At 44.8% G+C, this 19,960-nt stretch overlaps 1 protein-coding gene across 4 annotated transcripts in view; it reads left to right on the plus strand.

Moving 5' to 3' along the window:
* Positions 1-5,037: 5,037 nt before the first annotated feature.
* Positions 5,038-19,960, plus strand: part of FRMD5 (FERM domain containing 5) — a 198,790-nt gene continuing 183,867 nt past the window's right edge. For all 4 annotated transcript variants that reach the window (XM_072982123.2, XM_072982125.2, XM_072982124.2 and 1 more), the window contains exon 1: positions 5,038-5,328. In XM_072982123.2, coding sequence (XP_072838224.1) covers positions 5,227-5,328 — 102 coding nt within the window. In that variant the 5' untranslated portion in view covers positions 5,038-5,226. The remainder of the gene's footprint in view (positions 5,329-19,960) is intronic.

Consider the following 19,960-nt stretch of genomic DNA (forward strand, 5'->3'; position numbering starts at 1 on the left):
GAGAGAGAGCCAGGCTATTAAAAACGTACATGCATGGCTGCATTGCATTGTAAGGGGAAGAAAAAAACATTACCGTAGTTCTGACACAAACGGAAGCAGATTTAAAAATCAGTTTGTGTCTTCAGTACAAGTTGAATCAGATGCTGCACAAAGTGCTTTACATTTTTTTGGTTTTAAAAAGGAAAATTTAAGAGTTACAGTATCTATACCTCTGTTGAATTGATTTTTAATTGATGCTTTTGAATTGTGGTGCTGGAGGAGACTCTTGAGTGTCCCCTGGACTGCAAAGAGAACAAACCTATCTATTCTAAATGAAATTAACCCTGAGTGCTCACTGGAAGCACAGATCCTGATGCTGAGGCTCCAGTACTTTGGCCATCTCATGAGAAGAGAAGACTCCTTGGAAAAGAACTTGATGTTGGGAAAGTGTGAAGGCAAGAGGAGAAGGGGATGACAGAGGATGAGATGGTTGGACAGTGTCATCGAAGCGACCAACATGAATTTGACCAAACTCCGGGAGGCAGTGGAAGACAGGAGGGCCTGGCGTGCTCTCGTCCATGGGGTCACGAAGAGTCAAACACAATGACTAAACAACAACAAAACCTCTGTAGCCTTAGCTGTCTGAAAATCTGCAAAATTCTCATCTGTAGGGACTATGGTTCCTGCAAGTTTCATGTATGATAAAGGTAAAAGTTGCCCTTGACAGATCCTGAAGCTCTGAAGCTGAGGCTCCAGTCCAGTCGTGTCCGACTCCTGGGGGGTGGTACTCATCCCTATTTCCAAGCCGTAGAGCCAGCATTTGTCTATAGACAATGTCCGTGGTCACATGGTCAGTGCGACTAGACACAGAACACTGTTACCTTCCCACCATGGTGGTACCTACGGTATTTATCTACTCACATTTTTACATGCTTTCGAACTGCTAGATTGGCAGGAACTGGGACTAGTGATGGGAGCTCACTCCGTCATGTAGATTCGATCTTATGACTGCTGGTCTTCTGACCGTGCAGCACAGAGGCTTCTGTAGTTTAACCTGCAGCACCACCACATCCCCTAAGTTTCATGTAGTACATCAGTGCAAAAGCAAAAGCTATTTTGGTTTTTTAATGCAACTCCGTGGGAGGCTTATAAATTGATTTGGATCTGGGATACAGATTGGGATCTAAGTAAAAGGCAGATTCATGAAATCAAGAATGGATCCTGATGATTTTATATGATTTTTTGTGAGATCCTAGCCAAATCACCATCAAATCATAGATCCCATCTATGCCCACTGACTAAAAAACAGAATCATGGGTTCTTCAGTGCATGGTTTTGCAATGGTGTAAAAACACCAGTCCAAGGCGCAGGTCCTCATGGATCCACATGATTTTTAAGTAGGATCATCCTGAAACTACTGTCCAGTCATAGGCTCCATCTGTACCCACACACTACAATGCAGAAATCATGGGTTCTTCAATGCATGGTGTTGCAAAAGTATGGATCCAAGGCACAGATCCTCATGCATTCACATGATTTTTACATCAAATCATCGCAGACTCTATTGGCAGATAAGTGTTCAGTGATTCGGCATGTTTATGGGTGCCCCCTTCAAAGAAATAAAGAGGATCCAAGAAGATTATTGCCATAGATCTAATTTTTCTTCCCGCTCTGGTGTCTGTGGTAAACTATTTGATTATAAAGGTGATCATGAGTGCTGCATAAAAATATGTTGGCCCACAATAATGTTTGCCCAAGACCCATGTTCATGGGCCATGGTACTAGGGTCATCTGTCAATTTGGGATTTTGATAGTTCAGTCTATTGGCAGAGAAGGAATGTATGACTCGATGACAGTTTGGCAACGATCCCAATTTAAACTCGTGGTCCATGACGATCTGTGCCATAGATTATTATTTTTTCATAATGAAGATGCTGTTCATTGAGTGCCTGTGTTTTTAATCCTTCATTCTTTTTAAAAAAATTTTTATTAAAAGAATACAAAATACATCTACTACTACAGAAAAAAAAAACTATAAAATACAAAACAAAACAATACATTTACCCATGTGCACCCATCACCTTCAGGACTAGCATTACACTTCATTCCATCCATTTTCACTCCAAAATTTAATTGTTTCTTCCCTCGGTGTAAACCCCCTCCCTCTCCGAAATACATGTTCTAAAAATACATTCCATATTTTCTTAAAATTGTTATTTTTCATTTGGCCTCTACTTATTTTCATATCATATGTCAGTTTATCATTAATAGCCATGTCCCATAATTCTCTATACCATTCCTCCAGGTTAAATTGATTTTCATTTCTCCAATTCCTTGCCATAATTATCCTTGCTGCCGTAATCATTATTACTATTAAATCCTTATTTTCTTTCGCCAGTTGATCTTTAATCATATTCAATAAAGCTGTTATTGGAGACATTGGAATATTCAATCCAATTATTTCAGATATTTCTTTAAATATTAATTTCCATTCTTTCTTTCTTTTTTCACATAGCCACCACATATGTAAATATGTCCCCTTCTCTTTTTTACAACTCCAACATAATGTTGACACAGTTTAATCCTTCATTCTGTCGAAATACATGGGCCCACAGTTTAGCTGTACTTATATGGAAACACCATACAACAATCACATGAATTAATAAAAACCTGTGCTTTGGATTCATGTAGTCGTCTGGTTCTGTAAGAAATCAGAGCCGGATCCAGGTGTTTGCAGAATGCTGACATCATGCATCGAGAGATCCACAATTTCTGTTTTTTGGGCTGTGGACGTAGATGGGATTCCTCACTATGGTGGTTTATTAAGTATCCTGTATAAGATTCATGTAGATCCTTGATTATCTTCTCTATGTTGTTGTACCATGGCACATTTGTAATTAAGGAGCTTTTTTTAAAAAAAAATCATTGTACATATATGGAAGAGATATGCAAGTTGTGGTGGTTTGGGAAGGATCCCATGTAAACATCATATGGATCTATGCAGATCTATGCCTCTGATACATGTATTTGTGGCAGGACAATGCCATGCAGAGAGCAATTTTTATGGGTTAGTCTAGTGACATGCATGATATGTATGACCTGATGGTGATTAAGGTGGTGATTTAGCATATATGACAATGAAAAAACCAGATGAATCCATGAAGATATGTGCCTAAGCTCCATTTTCTTATCCCATGCTGATATCATGAAGCAAAAGATGAAGAAATATTGTAATTGTGCCTGTTTAAATGAAAGGGTGCTATAATGGGACTGTGGTCTGGGAAACATAAAACGGCAACTATATACTTCCTGACTTACAGTAACTTTCCTGTTATCTTGCCACGAACTTTTGGACTTTTAAGTTCTTCACACTAGTACAAACCTGATGAAGCTGTGAAAGCTCGTGTATTGTATGATTTTTTAGTGGTCTATAAAGTTATCACCTATTTTTCCATTTGAATTTTATTTTGTTTTGACCACATGGCTAACCTTTATTCAATGTTTTACTCTTTTTTCTTTGCAGACACCCTGGGACTATGCAGCTTGCCCAAGGGCACAGAGGTTTGCACCTCCAAAGGACAGTAGAAAGTGGAAATTATTTCTGTGGTGTAGTCTGTGTGTACAGATACAATTTATGACTTGATGCTGGTTTAAAAAGTACGTGGATCTATGAGGAGCATGTTGTCTTGGATGCATGCGATGCACTGAAAGAACCATGATTTTTGTGGTGGAGTCTGTGGGCACAGATGGGACCTACGATTGGACGGAAGTTTGGGAATTATGTGTGTATGTTCTCTGCCGTCAAGTCTGAACCGACTTTCAAGGTAAGTAAAATATATAATAAAGTGGTTTTACCAAGTCTAATCCCCCAGTGAGTTTCCATGGCCAGGTGAGGATTTAAACCGTGTTCTCCAAGGCCCTAGTCCATCACTTTGTCCACTATACCACACTGGGAATCATCGGGATGCTAGTGCATATCACTGGGAATGATCCTAAGTAAAAATAATGTGGATCCATGAGGATCCATGTGTCAGATCCATGTTTTTGCACCACTGCAAAGTCATGCGCCAGAGGATCCATGATTTCTGTGGGATTCTTGCAAAACCGCCACCAGATCATAGATCCCATCTATGCCTGCAGACATAGATGGGATCTATGATTTGGTGGTGGTTTTGCAAGAATCCCACATCAAAACCATATGAAATCATTAGGCTCCCTTCTTAATTTCAGAGATCCACCTTTTGCTTTCTTCCTACAGATTGAATCACACGGGGAAACACACAGCTCCTCATAGAATTCGGCGGTTTGGGCGACATTCCAAAGCCCCAGATTTCCCCTTCTGCGGATTTTTTTGCGAGGTGGTCGGCGCTCATCCATTACCCTGCTAGCAAATGGCTTGCACTGTCGCCCAAGCCCTCCTTTCCTCGTGGGCTGCAAACGAGGGCTGGACTCCAAAGGCAAGGACAGCGATGAGGCGCCGAGGGGCAAGGCGTCCCTCGCGGGCAGCCTCCCTCTAGGGAGCTTTGATGCAAGGTTGAGGAAACCGGCAGACATTGGGCTCTCCTCGACCGGGCGACGCGCGCGCGTGTGTGTGTGTGTGGGTGCCGGAGGGGGGTGGGTGGGCCGGCGGCAGAGTCGCACAAGGCCCCGGCTGCTCCGGCTGGCAGCTTTCTCCGCGCGGGAGACAGGACTCGGGCGCTGGCCGCGGCGGCCCCGGGGATCTTCTCGCCGGGCACTGCAGGAACTGCGGGTATGGCGGCATTGGAGGGGGCCGCCGCCGCACCACCACCACCGCTCGCTGTCACCTGCAGCAGCAGCAGCAGCAGCAGCAGCAGCCGCCGCCTTGCCGGTGGTTGCGAAGGGACCCCTCCTTCCCACCGCGCGGAGGCGGCGCGGCGCATTGGTGTGCGCCCGAGCCCGTCAAAGGCGGCGCCGAGCCCCGATTGGCCTCGGCAGTGACGGCTCAGGCGGCGGCGGCGGGCCTGGCTCGGCTTGGCGCATCCCCTCACCCCGCCCGGACCAGAGGCAGCAGCAGCAGCAGCAGCAGCAGCAGCTCTCAATCGCGCTTTCTTCTTCCTCCTCCTCCTCCTCCTCCTCCTCGCCGGGCTTTGTGTGAACGGAGCGAGGCGGCGGCGGCGGCAGCGGCAGCAGGCGCAACCGCCCACCATGTGAAGAGCCGGGGGAGCTCCGGACCGATCGCCCCCTTCCTTTCCTTCCCCGCCTCTTGCTCCGGCGGCGGCGGCAAAGATGCTGAGCCGGCTGATGAGCGGCAGCAGCAGGAACCTGGACCGCGACTACAGCTGCACCGTCCGCCTCCTGGACGACAGCGAGTACTCTTGCACCATCCAGGTCAGTGCAGGCAGGGCCTCCGAAGCGCCCCGGGGCAGCGGCGGAAATGCCGCCGCGGTAGCCGGCCGGTGCCCCGCGGGGAGGGGAGGCTCCTGCGGAAACTTGCGCGCATCTGCCGCCTCGGAAGGCAGGGCGAGCGGGGCCGGCGCGGGATGAGGCCCGGGCAGGCGCCGCTGCCCTCGAGAGCCCCTTCCGCCGCGGCGGCGGCCGGCGAGAAGGCGCCTCTTCGGACCCGGGGCGCTGCGCCGTTGCGTCGGGATTGGCACCTCGGACGGCCGCGGCGGCGGCGGCGGTAGGCGCGGGGCCGGCTCTCACCGAGGGAGGGAGGGAGGGAAGGAGGGAAGGGGGAACCTCCCGGTCTCTCCCTCCCGTTTTGCCCCAGAACTTCTCCGCGGGCACCGCCAAGTTTGCGGTCGGCGGCGGCGCTGAACAAAAGGGAGGCGTAACCTGTAGCTCTTGCGCAGAGCCGGGAAGAGGCGGTGGCGGCGGGGGGGTGGGGGTGGGGGTCCCGATCCCTCCCTCGGCAGGCAGGGACCTCCGTGCCTCTCCCCCCCCCCCCCGCGCGCGCGCATTAACAGAAGCAGCCGCGAGAGCGGGGTTCGCGCAGAGCGGAGGGGGCCTCCGGCCGGTCCTGCACCTGCGCGCGCGGGGGGGGGAAAGGACGAGCCCTCCTCAGGCGGCCTGCCGCGCACCCTCCCGGCCGTCTGGTCTGAGCCGCGTTCCGCGGCGCCTCGGCCGCCCTCTCCCGGCTGGGCTTCGGCCGCCCGGGTGAGTGGGGGAAGCCGGGCGCCCGTCTTATTCCGGGAGGCCCGGCGGGGGTCTTCTTCTCCAGGTCGGGAACGCGGGTCTGGCTCGGGCCGAGGGCCCCGGGGGGGGGGGGTTGGGCCGGTTCCGCGCGCGCGCTCGGGGGCTGCGATGTCTGGGATGCGCGCACCGGCGGCGCCCCCTTCGCCGGGCACCCAGCCGGGGATGCTCCCTGGCACCGGGTCCCGGAGAGCAGCGAGAACCGTCTGTCTGCGAGTCAGGATCTCCTTTGGGGGGGGGGGAGGAAGGGAAGGCGCCTTTTCTTTCACGCCTCCCGCCACGAAATGCGGGCAAGCGTGGCTTTGCCGGCTGGGTGTCGGTCGGGGCAGGGCCGAGTTCCCCTGGCGCAGGGCGAAACAGCCCGAGGCCGGTGTGTGTGTGTGTGTTTTTGTGTGTGTTTTTGTGTGAGTGTGCGTGAGACCCGTCCTTAGAAGCTTCTTTCCTGGAAGAAGCCTGTGGGCTGTCGCCTTGAGGGCTAGTGGGCTTGGTATTCTGACAAGCTGGAACGAGATGTACGTCGGGTTTTGTCTTGAAGGGGGATAGGGGGGGAAATGTATCGCCTTTTCCAGTTTATGTGCCCTAATCGTTAGGACTGGGAAAAGGACGAGATTAATCCTATTTGGGGTGTGTGTGTGTGATACTTTTGAGAATCCCTGCCATGCCGTGATTTTTGCCGTATGTATGTCCTCTTTGCACTTTCTCAAGCTGTACAAAAAGCTTAATAAAGGTGAGACAGGATTCTTTATTGTGCTTATTAAGCTTAAAGTGTTCAAATCATCTCAACCCTCAGGTTCTTAACCAGCTTCTAGCAGTGAGTGGCCCACTAGAGCCCTCAGCAGAGTAGGAAAACCAGCCAGGGAGCCGAGGAGGCTACGTGTCCTTTTAAGTTTCTGTCTGAAATTGAGGTAGCCAGTTAGAACATTTCCCCCTCAAGCTACTTACTCCTCAAGAGCTCTAAGGACTTAGTAGAGGTTTAACTTAGGGAATGAGGTACATGTGAGAGAGAATTTCTCTCTTTTATCTCATTATGACTTTTTTTTTTGCCTGTGTGGCTTGAAACTGTTAGTAGGTGACCCGTTTATCTGGCATTTTGCACATTAGCTTTTTTTCAAGTGACATCTTTCATTCAATAAATATTCCATCCAAGGTGGCTCTCATTTGTAACAGTGAAAGCAATAAAATATACTGAGTTCAAACAACACTATCCTGTCAAGATACCTAGACCAGATTTTGAACTCCCTGCCCCCAACCCCCATCCTCACCTCCCATTGTGTCTGTGATTTCCTTTTGCTATGGACCGAGGAGATGATTGTCTATCACAAAAACCCTCCACTACCAACATTGCCGTTCTTTCCTTCTTTCCGTTTTTATTAGAGGATTTCTACTTGCAATTTTAAAAATATGACATTTAATTTCGAGAGCGGACAGAGTGGCCTCAGGTCTGTTTCATCTCAGTCTTAAGGAGTCTCTTGCCAGTCGTTGGATAATTGGTGCTATTGCTATTTAAGGGCTTCAGTGAAGTTACATCTGAACTTCACCCATCATCCCAGCTTTTAGGGCTGCGGTCTGTGTATGTTGATTCAGGAGTGAGTTGTAGTGTGTTCAGAGGGGTTTAGTTGTAAATGAGGGTGCATAAAATGTACTGCAGATTAAATCTCCACTGGTTTTATCTGTATGTTTTTGTAATGTCAAAATGGCAGAGCAGGACAGCTGTTTGTGTAGATGTGTATATCTTGATGCTACATGGAGAAATCTGGTATACATCATGCCTTTGGAAAGAACTACAGCAGTAATCTTTTTAAAAAGCACTGTGGCCAACGTATCAGGAAACCCAATATTACAGGGAAAGGTTCTACAGTTATTAGTTTAAGCTGTTTGTTGTAAAAACGTTCTCTGTAATATTTGTCCCACCACCAGCAGTCTCTCTTATAACACTTTTTAAATGAATCCTGCTGCTCCCATTGATTTGGAATGAGCTTAATTTGGGGTAATTTTTTATCATGTGAGCAAAGTGGTCAAAATGATGACAAAGTGTGTTAGCAAAACCAAAAGAAAAATTTAAAAAAAATACAGAAGACCAAAATGTTGTGGCACCTTAAAGATTAACTGTTGTATTTTAATGTGAGCTTTTGTGGACACATCCACTTCTTCAGACATGAGAATGGGACTGCATGGCAAATATGTCTGCATTTATACATGGAACCATTGCCAGAAGAGACTGTACAGTATTTTTAACGAGAGACTGTTTTTTTCTGGGCATAAGTTGTTGATAGTGTCACATTTCATATGGAGCAATGACCTTTAAGGCCTCTGTTGATATTCAGTTCCCCTTCTAGGAAACATAGTTCAGTAAACAATGACAATGATGATAGCTAAATTAATCCCAGGCTATAGAAAACAAGCAGGGACAACATGGTAATGAGTATCTCTGATCAGCTTGTGAATTGGCACTGGTAGATAGTAAGGAAATATAGCTGGGGATTTCATCAGCTACAACACAGTATTTTGCATTGATTACTGTACTCTGTTTGGTTTTCCTTACACTGAAATGTCCTGAACATAGAAATGATTCGCCGATGTTTCTGCATGGCTGTGGTGTGTGTGCTCCTCTTTTGTAAGGCAGGGGACGTTGTCCACAGGACCAGTTCCAAGCTTCTCCCTCACTTGCCCAAAGGGATGGTCGGGGAGATCAGTAAGGAAGATGTTGAAAAACAGTCTGACAGGCATTTTGTACTGCTTGCAACAGAAATGCCCAAAGATCTTGCCTGCTTCTAGGGAAATGTTCCTTTACAAAAGAACAGGTGCATTTCTCTTATTGTCTGGTCTTTACAGCTGTGTTCATGTTCATTAGTGAATCTTATTCAGAGTTACCAGAGCTTCAGGAGAGAACAACATTGTTGGTGTTAAAATTCCTTTATAGAATATTATAATTGCAATATTATTGTACTGAGAGCTAGTGTGGAGTAGTTGACACAATGTTGGACTAGGATTCAGGCGACCTGGCTTCAAATCTCCACTTGGCCATGGAAACTGACTGAGCGAGTGGCGAATCACTCCTTGAACCTCTCACATACCTCGAAAACTGTGTTAGGATCACCATCACTCAGAACAACTGACAATAGATAATATCAGTTATTACATTACAGTTAAAACCTCGTAATGTAATTAGCTAGTTGACTAAATTCACTTAATAATTAAATCTGGTCCCGATTGTTTATTTTCTTCAAAAGAAGTGTGTCAGATAGAGATTGTGGCCTCTCTTGCTTCCACAAAGTCATTTTGCACTCATGAGAAATAGAAAAGCAGAATGTGTTACATTTCAAAACTGAAAGAATGTGTTGCCTGCAGAGCATACAGGCTTGCAAATGGAGTTTTGAAGGTCACCTATTTTCTTCCTTCCTGGCTTTGGGGATTTTGTTTCATTAGTGATTTTTAATGTGCGCACCATGTTACATTTTAAAATATAATCCATAAATACATGTAGTTTTGTAGTACATTTTGTAATATTGTTTTAATTAAACTGGTAATAAAATTATAAATTAAAGAAGATATAATTTTAATGCACCTCATCATTCAGCATCAGATGGTCCCCAAGGAAACATCAGGTGTGTATGTGTGTGTTTATTTGCATGTTTGATTGATGACAAAAGGTTCTTTTTGGATTCACAAACAATGAACACACAAACGAAAGGTACAAAATTTTACTATTTAAAACACAACAGAACAGGGAGCATAAGTAGCAAAAGAGTAAAGAGAACTCTCATGCTTACTGAGAACTCTTAAAGAATGGCAGTGAGTGACCCCTTGAATCAGTACAGTGGGGTCTTGACTTGAGAACTTAATCCATATTGGAAGGCGGTTCTCAAGTCAAAAAGTCTGTAAGTCAAGTCTCCATTGACCTACAGTGCATTGAAAACCGATTAATCCCGTAACAGGCCGTTTTTGTTCCATTTTGGTTTTTTTCTGGTCTGTAAGTCAAATCTCAGTCTGCAAGTCAAACCTAAATTTTGCGGCCAGAGAAGTCTGTAACTCAAAAAGTCTGTAAGTCAAGCCGTCTGTAAGTCAAGGATCCACTGTAGTTACTTAGCACCTCCCAGGTGCTTTAGATCTATCCTGAGGCTCTCCAAACAAAGGGCATCGAGATCTTTTTATACCTTCAAACACCATGAATATGTTCATTAAGCATTGCTATGTCCTGCCTACTTTCTTTATGTTTACATTTCACTAATTGGGAAAATGACAACAGTGCATGTCATCAACTGAGCAAGCTGGTAACCAAATCAGATATCAAAGTATATTAAGTTAATTCGAGAACTGTTGAGCCTGGCATTTATCAATACTGTAGATCACTGGTTCTTAACCTTGGGTTACTCAGGAGTTTTGGACTGCAACTCCCAGAAGCCTTCACCACCAACTGTGCTAGCTGGGGTTTCTGGGAGTTGCAGTTCAAAAACATCCAAGTAACAAAGGTTAAGAACCACTGCTGTAGATGGTTATCTTTGAACTTGTCCTCCCAGCACATCTGCACACCTATAATTGTGATGATAAACACAGCCTTAGGCTAGAAGGTTCTGTCCAGTATATATATATGTGGCTGTGACAAATGACCACTAAAGGAGGTGCAGCAAGTCCCGCCCATACTGTTAAGCCCATTTCCAGTGTCCAAGGTCTGGGCATTCCATGGGACAGCAGCAAATATGAAGCTGTTTTGTTCTCATTGGGGCAAGTTTCTTGTCCTGCAGCATCACTGCTTTTCCTTCAGCAAAACCAATGCTGCTGCAGCAGTTGTTGGGCAAATGAGCACACAAACCACAGTAGTAGCAACAGCAGCCAACAGCCGCATATATTTTAAATTGCTGTTAAACTGTTTTCAAGCCTTCTTTGTGTACTTCCTACAGGCAGCTTCCTGGCTGCTGTAAACAATAGGTTGCCAGTCTCAATGGCTTTTTTGGATGGATTCTGACTGCCATTGATATGATCTAAGTATAACAGCAACACATTCAATTTTCTGTCGTCCTATTTAAGAATTTCCCCTTTTTCTTTTCTTTCTTCTTTTTTCCCTTATAATAGTTGTAGTTGTAGTAGTTGGATATGGCTTTCCAGCCAAAAACAGTTTTCTGTCAAAAGGTTAATTTTCATCCCAGATACTTCAGTATCTCCAACCATTTTAATGAACCCCCTCATTCGTTTTGTCATCTGACTCACCCTTCCAAATATTTCTTTCTTGTTACTCACACCCAAATTAATTCCCCCTCTGCCCCCACTATTACTGCAATCCCAGTTTTTCTCACCTCATTCCTGCCACTTTCTTTTTTTAAATCCAGACCAGTTTAAGTGATGCATCTGTTTCTAAGATGTAATACGCCAGCAGTGCCTGACAACACTCAACATAGGCAACTCTCTGTGGGGAAGAATAAATGGAACACATCTGAAATAAGAAATCACGTGTTTCAAAATATTTTGGCTTCCAGGGACACTTTGGAGCTGACCTTGGCCACTTGTGATTAAAGAACCTTCAGAGGTAGAATCCAAAGAAGAACAGCTGAGTAAGGTTTATTTAAGAGGTTTCGCTGTACCCTTGTACATCCCATGTATTAATTGGTTTGTATCTGTGTCATCACCCAACCTCTGTTTTATGAATGGTTGTTATGGTAATTATTACTGCCTATATTTCCAACACTGACTGGATAGCTCCATAAGTTTGGAATTTGGTTGGGAAACTAGAGGTTGGGAGTTCAATTCCACACTATTCCTCCTGGGAGAAAAACCAGCCTGTGTGGCCTTGGGTAAGATGTATAATCCCAGGGCAACTCCAGAAGAAAGGAAAGGAAAGATACTCCTGAGTATTCTGCTATCTCATAATGCTCTTCTTTCAATATGAGTGGAATGATATGGCTCTGATTGTAAATTTAATTGGCAGACAAGAATCTTTCTATCTCTCTTTTCCTTCCGGTGGTACCTAGAATGTGGCAATCCTGAGCCCAAAGAAATCTGCAAAACAGTTTTCCACAATAACACAGACAGGAGGAGGTTAGGATGTCTAAAGGTCAGGGGAGAACTGTGAAGATCGGTGTTAGAAAAGCTAACCACGCCTCAAATGTTAAAGCTGATCATTAAATGTGGTCTGAAAATTTCCATTTGGACTCAGAAGAAAACCACCCAGCTTTATTTTATATTTATGTAAAATATTTTTATCCCATGTTTTTCCTTGAAAAGGACCCAATGTGGCTTACATAAGCAAAAGACAATATTTAAATCTAAAAATGACGAATATACAAAGGCGGCTAACATCATTGAGAGGGAGTTCCAAAATCTGAGAAGGCGTTCTTGTGTGTCCCCATGAAACTACCTTTTCCTCTTGAACTGCATGGGTCTGAGCAGCACAGTTTTGATTATAAACAGCGTTTTTAAAACAAACAAACAAACAAATAAATAAATAAATAAATAAATAAATAAATAAATAAATAAATAAATAAAATTTATTCAATAAATGTTGTGTCCCTGGGCACCCCAAATCCCATGAGTTCTACACCGAAGGTGTCAAAATGGTCTATTTGTCCCCCCCATACAACATATTTTATCAATTTACTAGATCAGGGGGTCATAAGGACCTCTAAGGCTTATTACACATGGTAGTGTATGGAAAGGATTGTCATCATTATGGAAGAGAATCCTGATAGAATTGTTCTCTCTCTCTCTCTCTCTCTCTGTGTCTCTCTCTCTCTCTCTCTCTTTGTGTATGTGTGTTAACTAGTTGTTTATACTTTGCATTTACGTTTGGGGGGGGCATAAGAGTTGTACATGAATTTGGAACCAGATGGAGGTCTGACGCCCCAAACCCCAGCATGGTTGAAGGGGAAAATGTATCCAAAACAAAACTTTGCCCATCTCTGATTCTTCCTTTGTCTTGTATACTATTGATCACAGTATCCTCCTGACCATCTCTCTGGAATGCAACCTGGGGGCACTGTTTTATGTGTCAGGAAGCTTTGAACGATCAAAAATGCAGCAACCAGATTGCTGACTAGGGCTGGGATCACATAACTCCCTGTTACAGCAGCTCTACTGGGTGCCGATCAGTTACCAAGCACAATTCAAAGTGCTGGTTTTAACCTATAAAGTTCTAAATGGCCTGGGTCCAAGCTACTGTATCTCAAAGACCATGTCTCCCATAATAAACCGGCTCAGGTATTAAGATCATCAGGAAAGACCTTTCTCTTGGTCCAGCCAAGACACAGGTGTGTCTGATGGGGACACAGGGGAGAGCCTTCTCTATCGCTTCTCCCAGTCTTTGGGACTCTCTCCCACTGGCCCCTTCTTTGCTATCCTTCTGCAAGCAGGCAAAGACCTTTCTTTTCAGGCAAGCCTTCCCTCAGTAACCAGCTACCTGTATGTGATTTTTAGATCGATTGCTATGCATTACTGCTTTGATTGGAATGTTACTATTAGTTGTGTTTTCCATTTCTCAGAGTGGCATTTTAAAATGTTTGAATTGTTTTTAACTTTAAATAGTGTATTTTATTGTTGTAAGCCACCTTGGGTGCTTTTCAAGGAGAAAGGCAAGATAAAAATATTTTAAATACTGTACATACATACATACACATTTCTGCATGTATTTGGCAAGACGTATGAGTAACAACATAATGGGTCAATTCACTGACTTGATTGTTACCCGATAGTCTTGCTAATGCTTATTTTTGTATTGGAATACTGTAGCTACATACGGGAACTCACTTTTTAAGGGCTGTTTCCCTCATGTTGCATCAAATGGCTGCTCTGAGTATAGGGTTTGTTATTGACAAGTGTGCTGTTGCAGGGCATTTTGCATTTTGTAATGCCATCTGTTCTTTTTCAATGGATGCCAGAAATCAGAGAATTAGCTTTCTGCTTACATGTGAAGGCATCCAGCCTGATTACAGCATTGCTGGGTAAACTCATGTGGGGTCATTCATACATAGCAAGGAAGATAAGAGCCTGTTGTTATGGATGATGAGGTAGTGACCTATTGTTCAAAGGGTCTCCTCCAAAAGAAAAGCATGTCAGTTTTTATGTGAAACTTGTGCTCATCCTCTTGGCTTTGAAAAGCTATCTCTGCCAAAAGGTGGCAGCATTATTCCAACTCCACTGCATCTGTATATAAGAATGCCTGCCTTGACATCTCTGGGATAAATTTGATAATATGTTTAACCCGTTATCAGAAAAGTTGTTCCTCATGTAGTAAAAGATTTATGTCATTGTGATGTATTCCTCATCTACACATTTTACATTTAGTATACAGTGGTGCCTCCACTTACGACCAAAATCCGTTCCAGAAGATGGACGTAATTTGAAGTGGTCGTAAGTCGAAGCACCATTTCCCATAGGAATGCACTGAAATGCAATTAATCCGTTCCGGCAGAAGAAAAAATCACCCCCCAAAAAAATCACTGCAAGACTCATTGGAAACACGATTAATCCCTTCCGGCCGAAGGGGGGGGGGGGAGAAAAGCAATCAAGCATGCAGGACTCATTGGAAATGCACAGAAAACAAACGGAGCAGATGGGAAATGCACAGAGAATAAGGGGGCAGGTAGGAAATGCAAAGAAAACAAAAGAAAAAGCAAGGGAAGCATGCAGGACCCATCGGAAATGAGGAGGAGCCAAAAAAACAAACAAACCCCCCAAGACCCATCGGAAGGGGGGGGGGGAAGCCAAAAAACAAACCCCTAAGACCCAGCACAGCACAGAAACATAACCCCCAGTTCAAAACCACGCTGCAAAAACACCAGAATAGTTTTTAAAAAGCAGAAAACAGCAACTTACCTTACAAGGCAGCCCGAAGCCTCCGTGCAAACACATACACATGCTCTCAGAAGCAGAAGGAGGCAATCCCAAGCCTATTCAACACACGATCACTAACTGCTGGGGCGAAAGAGCTACAAAGAAGCAGCTTCATCACCACCTACAATTAGAAATTTGAATTTACGGCCTTTTCCCCCTGCCTTTTTCTGTTCATAGGTGGAAGCTCCGGTCGCAAGTAGAAGCAAAATTTTATGGCCAGAGCTGGTCATAACTTGAAATGGTCATAAGTAGGGATCTTTGTAAGTTGAAGCATCACCGTGCTTTGTTTTATAATTGGCCTTTAGAGGGTAAACATGGGCTTAATTTGCAAGTCCAATGGGTAAGGCACTTTTCTTTGAGGAATTCCCATTGTGGGAATTCTCTACCCTGCCAGGTGGAGGTGAGCATTCTTTTGGCGATGGGGAAATCATAAGGAATATATGTTTTCTCTGACACCTAGTTTTAAGCAGCCAGTGTGGTATAGGGTTAGACTTTTGATCTGGATTCAAATCCTCATTCAGCTATTAAGTTGTGTACCTTGTGTGCTTTGTGTACAGTACCTTGGCTCGATCTTTGACACCCTCTCCCTAGGGTGGACAAACACATTGACGAAGCGGCTACCATGTTCTCAAGACTCACAAAGAGAGTAAGGCTTAATAAGAAGCTGACAGCATATACCAAGATCCAGGTCTATAGAGCCTGTGTCCTGAGTACACTCCTTTGTGCATGGCAGGAGAGGAAGCTGAACATGTTCCATATGCGTTGTCTCCGACACATTTTTGGTATCACCTGGCAGGACAACATTCCAAATAGAGTAGTCCTAGATCAAACTGGATTTTTTAGCATGTATACATTACTGAAACAGTGACGTCTACATACGTTGGTTTAGGCATGTCGTGAGAATGGCTGACAGTTAGATTTCCTATATGGAGAATTAGTGCAGGGAAATTGCTCCAGAGGGAGACCACAGCTGCGATACAAGGATATCTGTAAGTGGGACCTGAAGGTCTTAGGAATGGACCTCAACAGATGGGAAACCTTGACCTCCGAACGTTCAGCTTGGAGGCAGGCGGTGCATCACGGCCTCTCCCAATTTGAAGAGACCCTTGTCCAGCAGGCCGAGTGGCAAAGAAGCCATCCCGAAAACAGTAAAATCAGGGAGCTGGACAGGGGAACAGATTGTATTTGTCCTTAGCATGGAAGGGATTGTCACATTCAAATTGGCCTTCTCAGCCACACTAGATGCGGTTCCAAGTCCTTCATACAGAGCACATTACCATAGTCTCTCGAGACTGAAGGATGCCTAATCTAATCTACTGTTTACTGGGTGGCCCTGGGCTCGTTATACTCTCTCTCTCAAACTAAGTATTTTTGTGAGGATAAAGTGGGGAGGAGGACCATGAATATTGTCTTGGGCTCATAGGAAGAAAAGTGGATATAAATATGACAAATAAATGAATAATATGTAAATAGTTTCTCAACCAGCACAGAAAGGAAGCAGTAGAGTTGACATGGCTGAGGTGGCAATTATATACTAATTTCAAAGTAAATTCCATAGCCTGACCTGAGGGAGAGATTCCTTCTGTCTATCTTTGAGATACTTATATCTTGCCTTTCTGTCAGCTTCTAGGAATTTACAATTATAGCTAGAAATGGAGCACCTGTGCTCTCTCCCTTAACTGATGGATATAATGTGCTTCCTTTGGCCTCCATAAACCCAGGGCAACTGCCAGGTGGAGGTGAGCATTCTTTTGGGTGGCGATGGGGAAAGCCAGTTCAATCCCTAAGCTGGTAATTCTCTGGCTGACGCACAGGGCCAGCCTGGTTTCCCCTGGCCTCATGGATGTTCTTTTGGAGAGACAGACAGTACTATTCTGGGCACACTGAGTCACCTTTTATTTTATTTTATTTTATTTTAAAAACTGTGAGAAACGGTCTTGTGCACTCTGGGAGACAGTCTGTGCTGAGAGTGAAGGAATACACATAAGAACAATTTAAGGTACAAAATACCATATCAAATCATGAAAACAAATATTATTTCAGGAAAAAACAACACTCATAGCAACTACAGCATTCAGAATAACAGATTTTAAAACTTCAGGACCCAGACTGCAAGGCCTTTCTCCAGAAGCTGTCCTGGGTGAATCAAGAGGTGAAGTGGCCCTAAAAAGCGTAGTGACATCAGGCAGCTCTCTTTGACAAGACTGCTCTACAACTAGGATGCCGGTGAAAAATGTTGCAAACATGGAATTTTCAGGAAATGTTTCCCAAGAACTCTATAAATCTCAAGAAATGCCTGGGTACTGTAATGGTACTTTCCAAATTTGCTTGTATGGCAACATGCTGGCACAAAATGGCTTTAGTTTTCAGAGCCACGACCTTCTCCCAACTAGAAGAGCGAGTGTGCGTGGGGAATCTTGTGAGGTGGAAGTGTCTTCCTGTGGAACAGTCCTCCCACTGAATCTGACCTCATCCTGGCTTTATCATCTTTTAGGCATTAGATTTGAGATATTTCTAGGCTTTCACTTACCTGCTCAGGTATAAATGGCTGATTTTTAAAATATCTGATGTTATGGAAAATGTTTTATATTATTTTCTCTTACAAATTGTTTGAAACATTTTTGTTTTTAATGTTGCATTTTTTATTTCTAAATAAAACTTCACATTTTTAAAGAGAAAGAAAGGTAAGAAATCTAATAGTAGTAGTAGTATTGATAAAGGTCTTCTCAGCCTTTTGGCTAAGATCAAGTGTGTGTAGTAGTCCTCGTAGTCATGAGGAGAATGGGGGTAAAGTTTGGCCCCCCTTTCCCTTTGTCTCCCTTTGAAGAGCAGGCTTATTAGTTGCAAAACCAAGGAGACAAGTTACTCAGGCTTACTTCAGTCATGGTGCTTGCTCCACCCCCACCTGCACCCCGAAACATGCTTCTTTTATGTGGATGAGAGTATTTTGGAAGCAGACAGTTCGAAAAGACAATTCTCCCAGCCAAAGATTGTGCAAGGGGAGCCATTACATGTGATCTGGTTAGGTCAGGGGTGGGCAATTAATTTCTATAGGGGGGGCACAAGAAAAATCTGAACTGTGTTCGGGGGCCGAACCAACTTTACTTAAAAATAAAATGGAACAGTGATGTTATGGTTGTTTTTATTTTAAACTTGTTAATCTTCACAAATACTAAAGGGTTTTTTTGCGGTATGTTAAAGATAAGCAACTGATCAACTTTAGACAAAAAGCTATAAATGGTTTTGATGTTCAAATTGTTCAGTGAGAGAAATCCAGTCTCTCTCGGGCTTGAACAAGTGCTTGAACACCAGACTGGAGCGATGACCGGCGGGCCGAACAGGAGAGGCTCGCAGGCCGTATGTGGCCCTCGGGCCGCACTTTGCCCAGGTCTGGGTTAAGTGCTGACCGATTGGCCTTTCATGTACTTGAGATGGCAGTACTGAAACCATGATTGTACTGAGAGGGAGGGCCAGCCTTGCGGTTAGCCAGGTTGAAAGGTTCCCTCAGATGGGTAGGTGACATGGGCAGCAAATTCGGCATTCCTTCATCCTCTAGGGCTCTGGAGCGCTGCCGTTGCTCCATAAAACTGCGCAGAGGCTACTTCATTATTTCCTTCCCTGGAGTATCTCTGTGAAAGAAAGATAAGGTTGCCATGGCAACAGTGCCATCCCCTACCTGCCAGAGATGGTGAGCATACCTTTTAGCTTTAGTGACCTCGTGCTGCGTCCCAAAAAGGGTAAGGTCAACGATGACTCATGGCAATAAAGTGTGAGGGCTGCTACAGCTCTCTTTTCTGAGGCCCACTGCCAGCAGTGTCTAACAAAATTGCCTGGGCGACAACATAAGAAGAGCCCCTTATTGCAGCACCCAGGGGCCAGGCTTTAAGGACCCTCAGAGCCAGGTTTTTGAAAGCAGAGGCACCTTTGGCGGCAATGGTCATCACACTCTCTCCCTCCACATAATCTGAGAAGTCATAGTCGTTATTGCAGCCATTGCCAGTCCATGCTCCTCTTTCTGGGGAACAGGATACGGGAGTTGCTGGTGGTATATTGTGTCTTCTCTCCAGTAGGAGGAAGAATAGTCGCTGCCGTGGGAGTGTCCTCATTTTCTTTCTTTTGCAGAGGACGTTTTGGAATTTTGGGGTGGGGGAACACAATGTTTGGGATACAGTGTTTGGGAGGCAGCATCAGAGTGTTGGGGGAGGCACTTTGCCTTCCATTTCAGGCAGCAGGACTGCATGTATCCTGTTGTCCTGCCAAAGATGGATCGCCATTTATCCACCCTTCCTTGCCATGTTACTTCTTCTTCCAGTATCTTCAGCCTGGGGCACCTGAATTTGGAGCATTTTGTTGCCCCTTGCAGCTCCTGCTTGTGCGTCCTTTTTCACTGCAGTGTGGCTGTTTGCACAACTTGGTCTCTTATAGATAGGATTGCTAGGGACTGGGTTGCTTACTGAGGTCTGCTTTTCTAGCCAGTGAAACAAATGTCAGGGCAAGCAGCAGTAGAGAAGGAAATGTTTATGTTTGTTTGTTTGTTTTTGAATCCTGGCACAAACTGATGTCAGGATTCATTGACTCAGCATGAAGATGTTTGCATGTGTGTCATGCTTGCACAGCATTTTTACACTAAACACTCAGGAGCAAGGCAGAGGGAAGGATGAGACAGCCAGGGGGTGCATGCATTTGGGTGCTTTGCACAATTTGGAACAAGGCAAGAAGTGGAGTGTGAGTCTTGTGGCTCATGGGCCTTGGCAACAGCATAAGCCCTGGCAATAGGCTGGAGCCATACCGGGAGTAGTAGAATTGCAGCTGATGGTTTCCTCAGGCCAGAGTGGGTTGCCATTGTACTTGGTTCTACTCAAATTCTGGGGCCATTTGTCTGGATTACCTCCTCCTTGTTCCCAAACCTGCCACCCCCAAAGCAGTCGCAATCCTGCTTTCAACTTCTGCCTGCTTTGTCTCTGTTGACATCTCAAAGGCAATAAGAGCCTCCCGGTGACAACATAAA

This window comes from Pogona vitticeps, chromosome 12, assembly GCF_051106095.1.
Source record: "Pogona vitticeps strain Pit_001003342236 chromosome 12, PviZW2.1, whole genome shotgun sequence".
Classification (NCBI taxonomy): domain Eukaryota; kingdom Metazoa; phylum Chordata; class Lepidosauria; order Squamata; family Agamidae; genus Pogona; species Pogona vitticeps.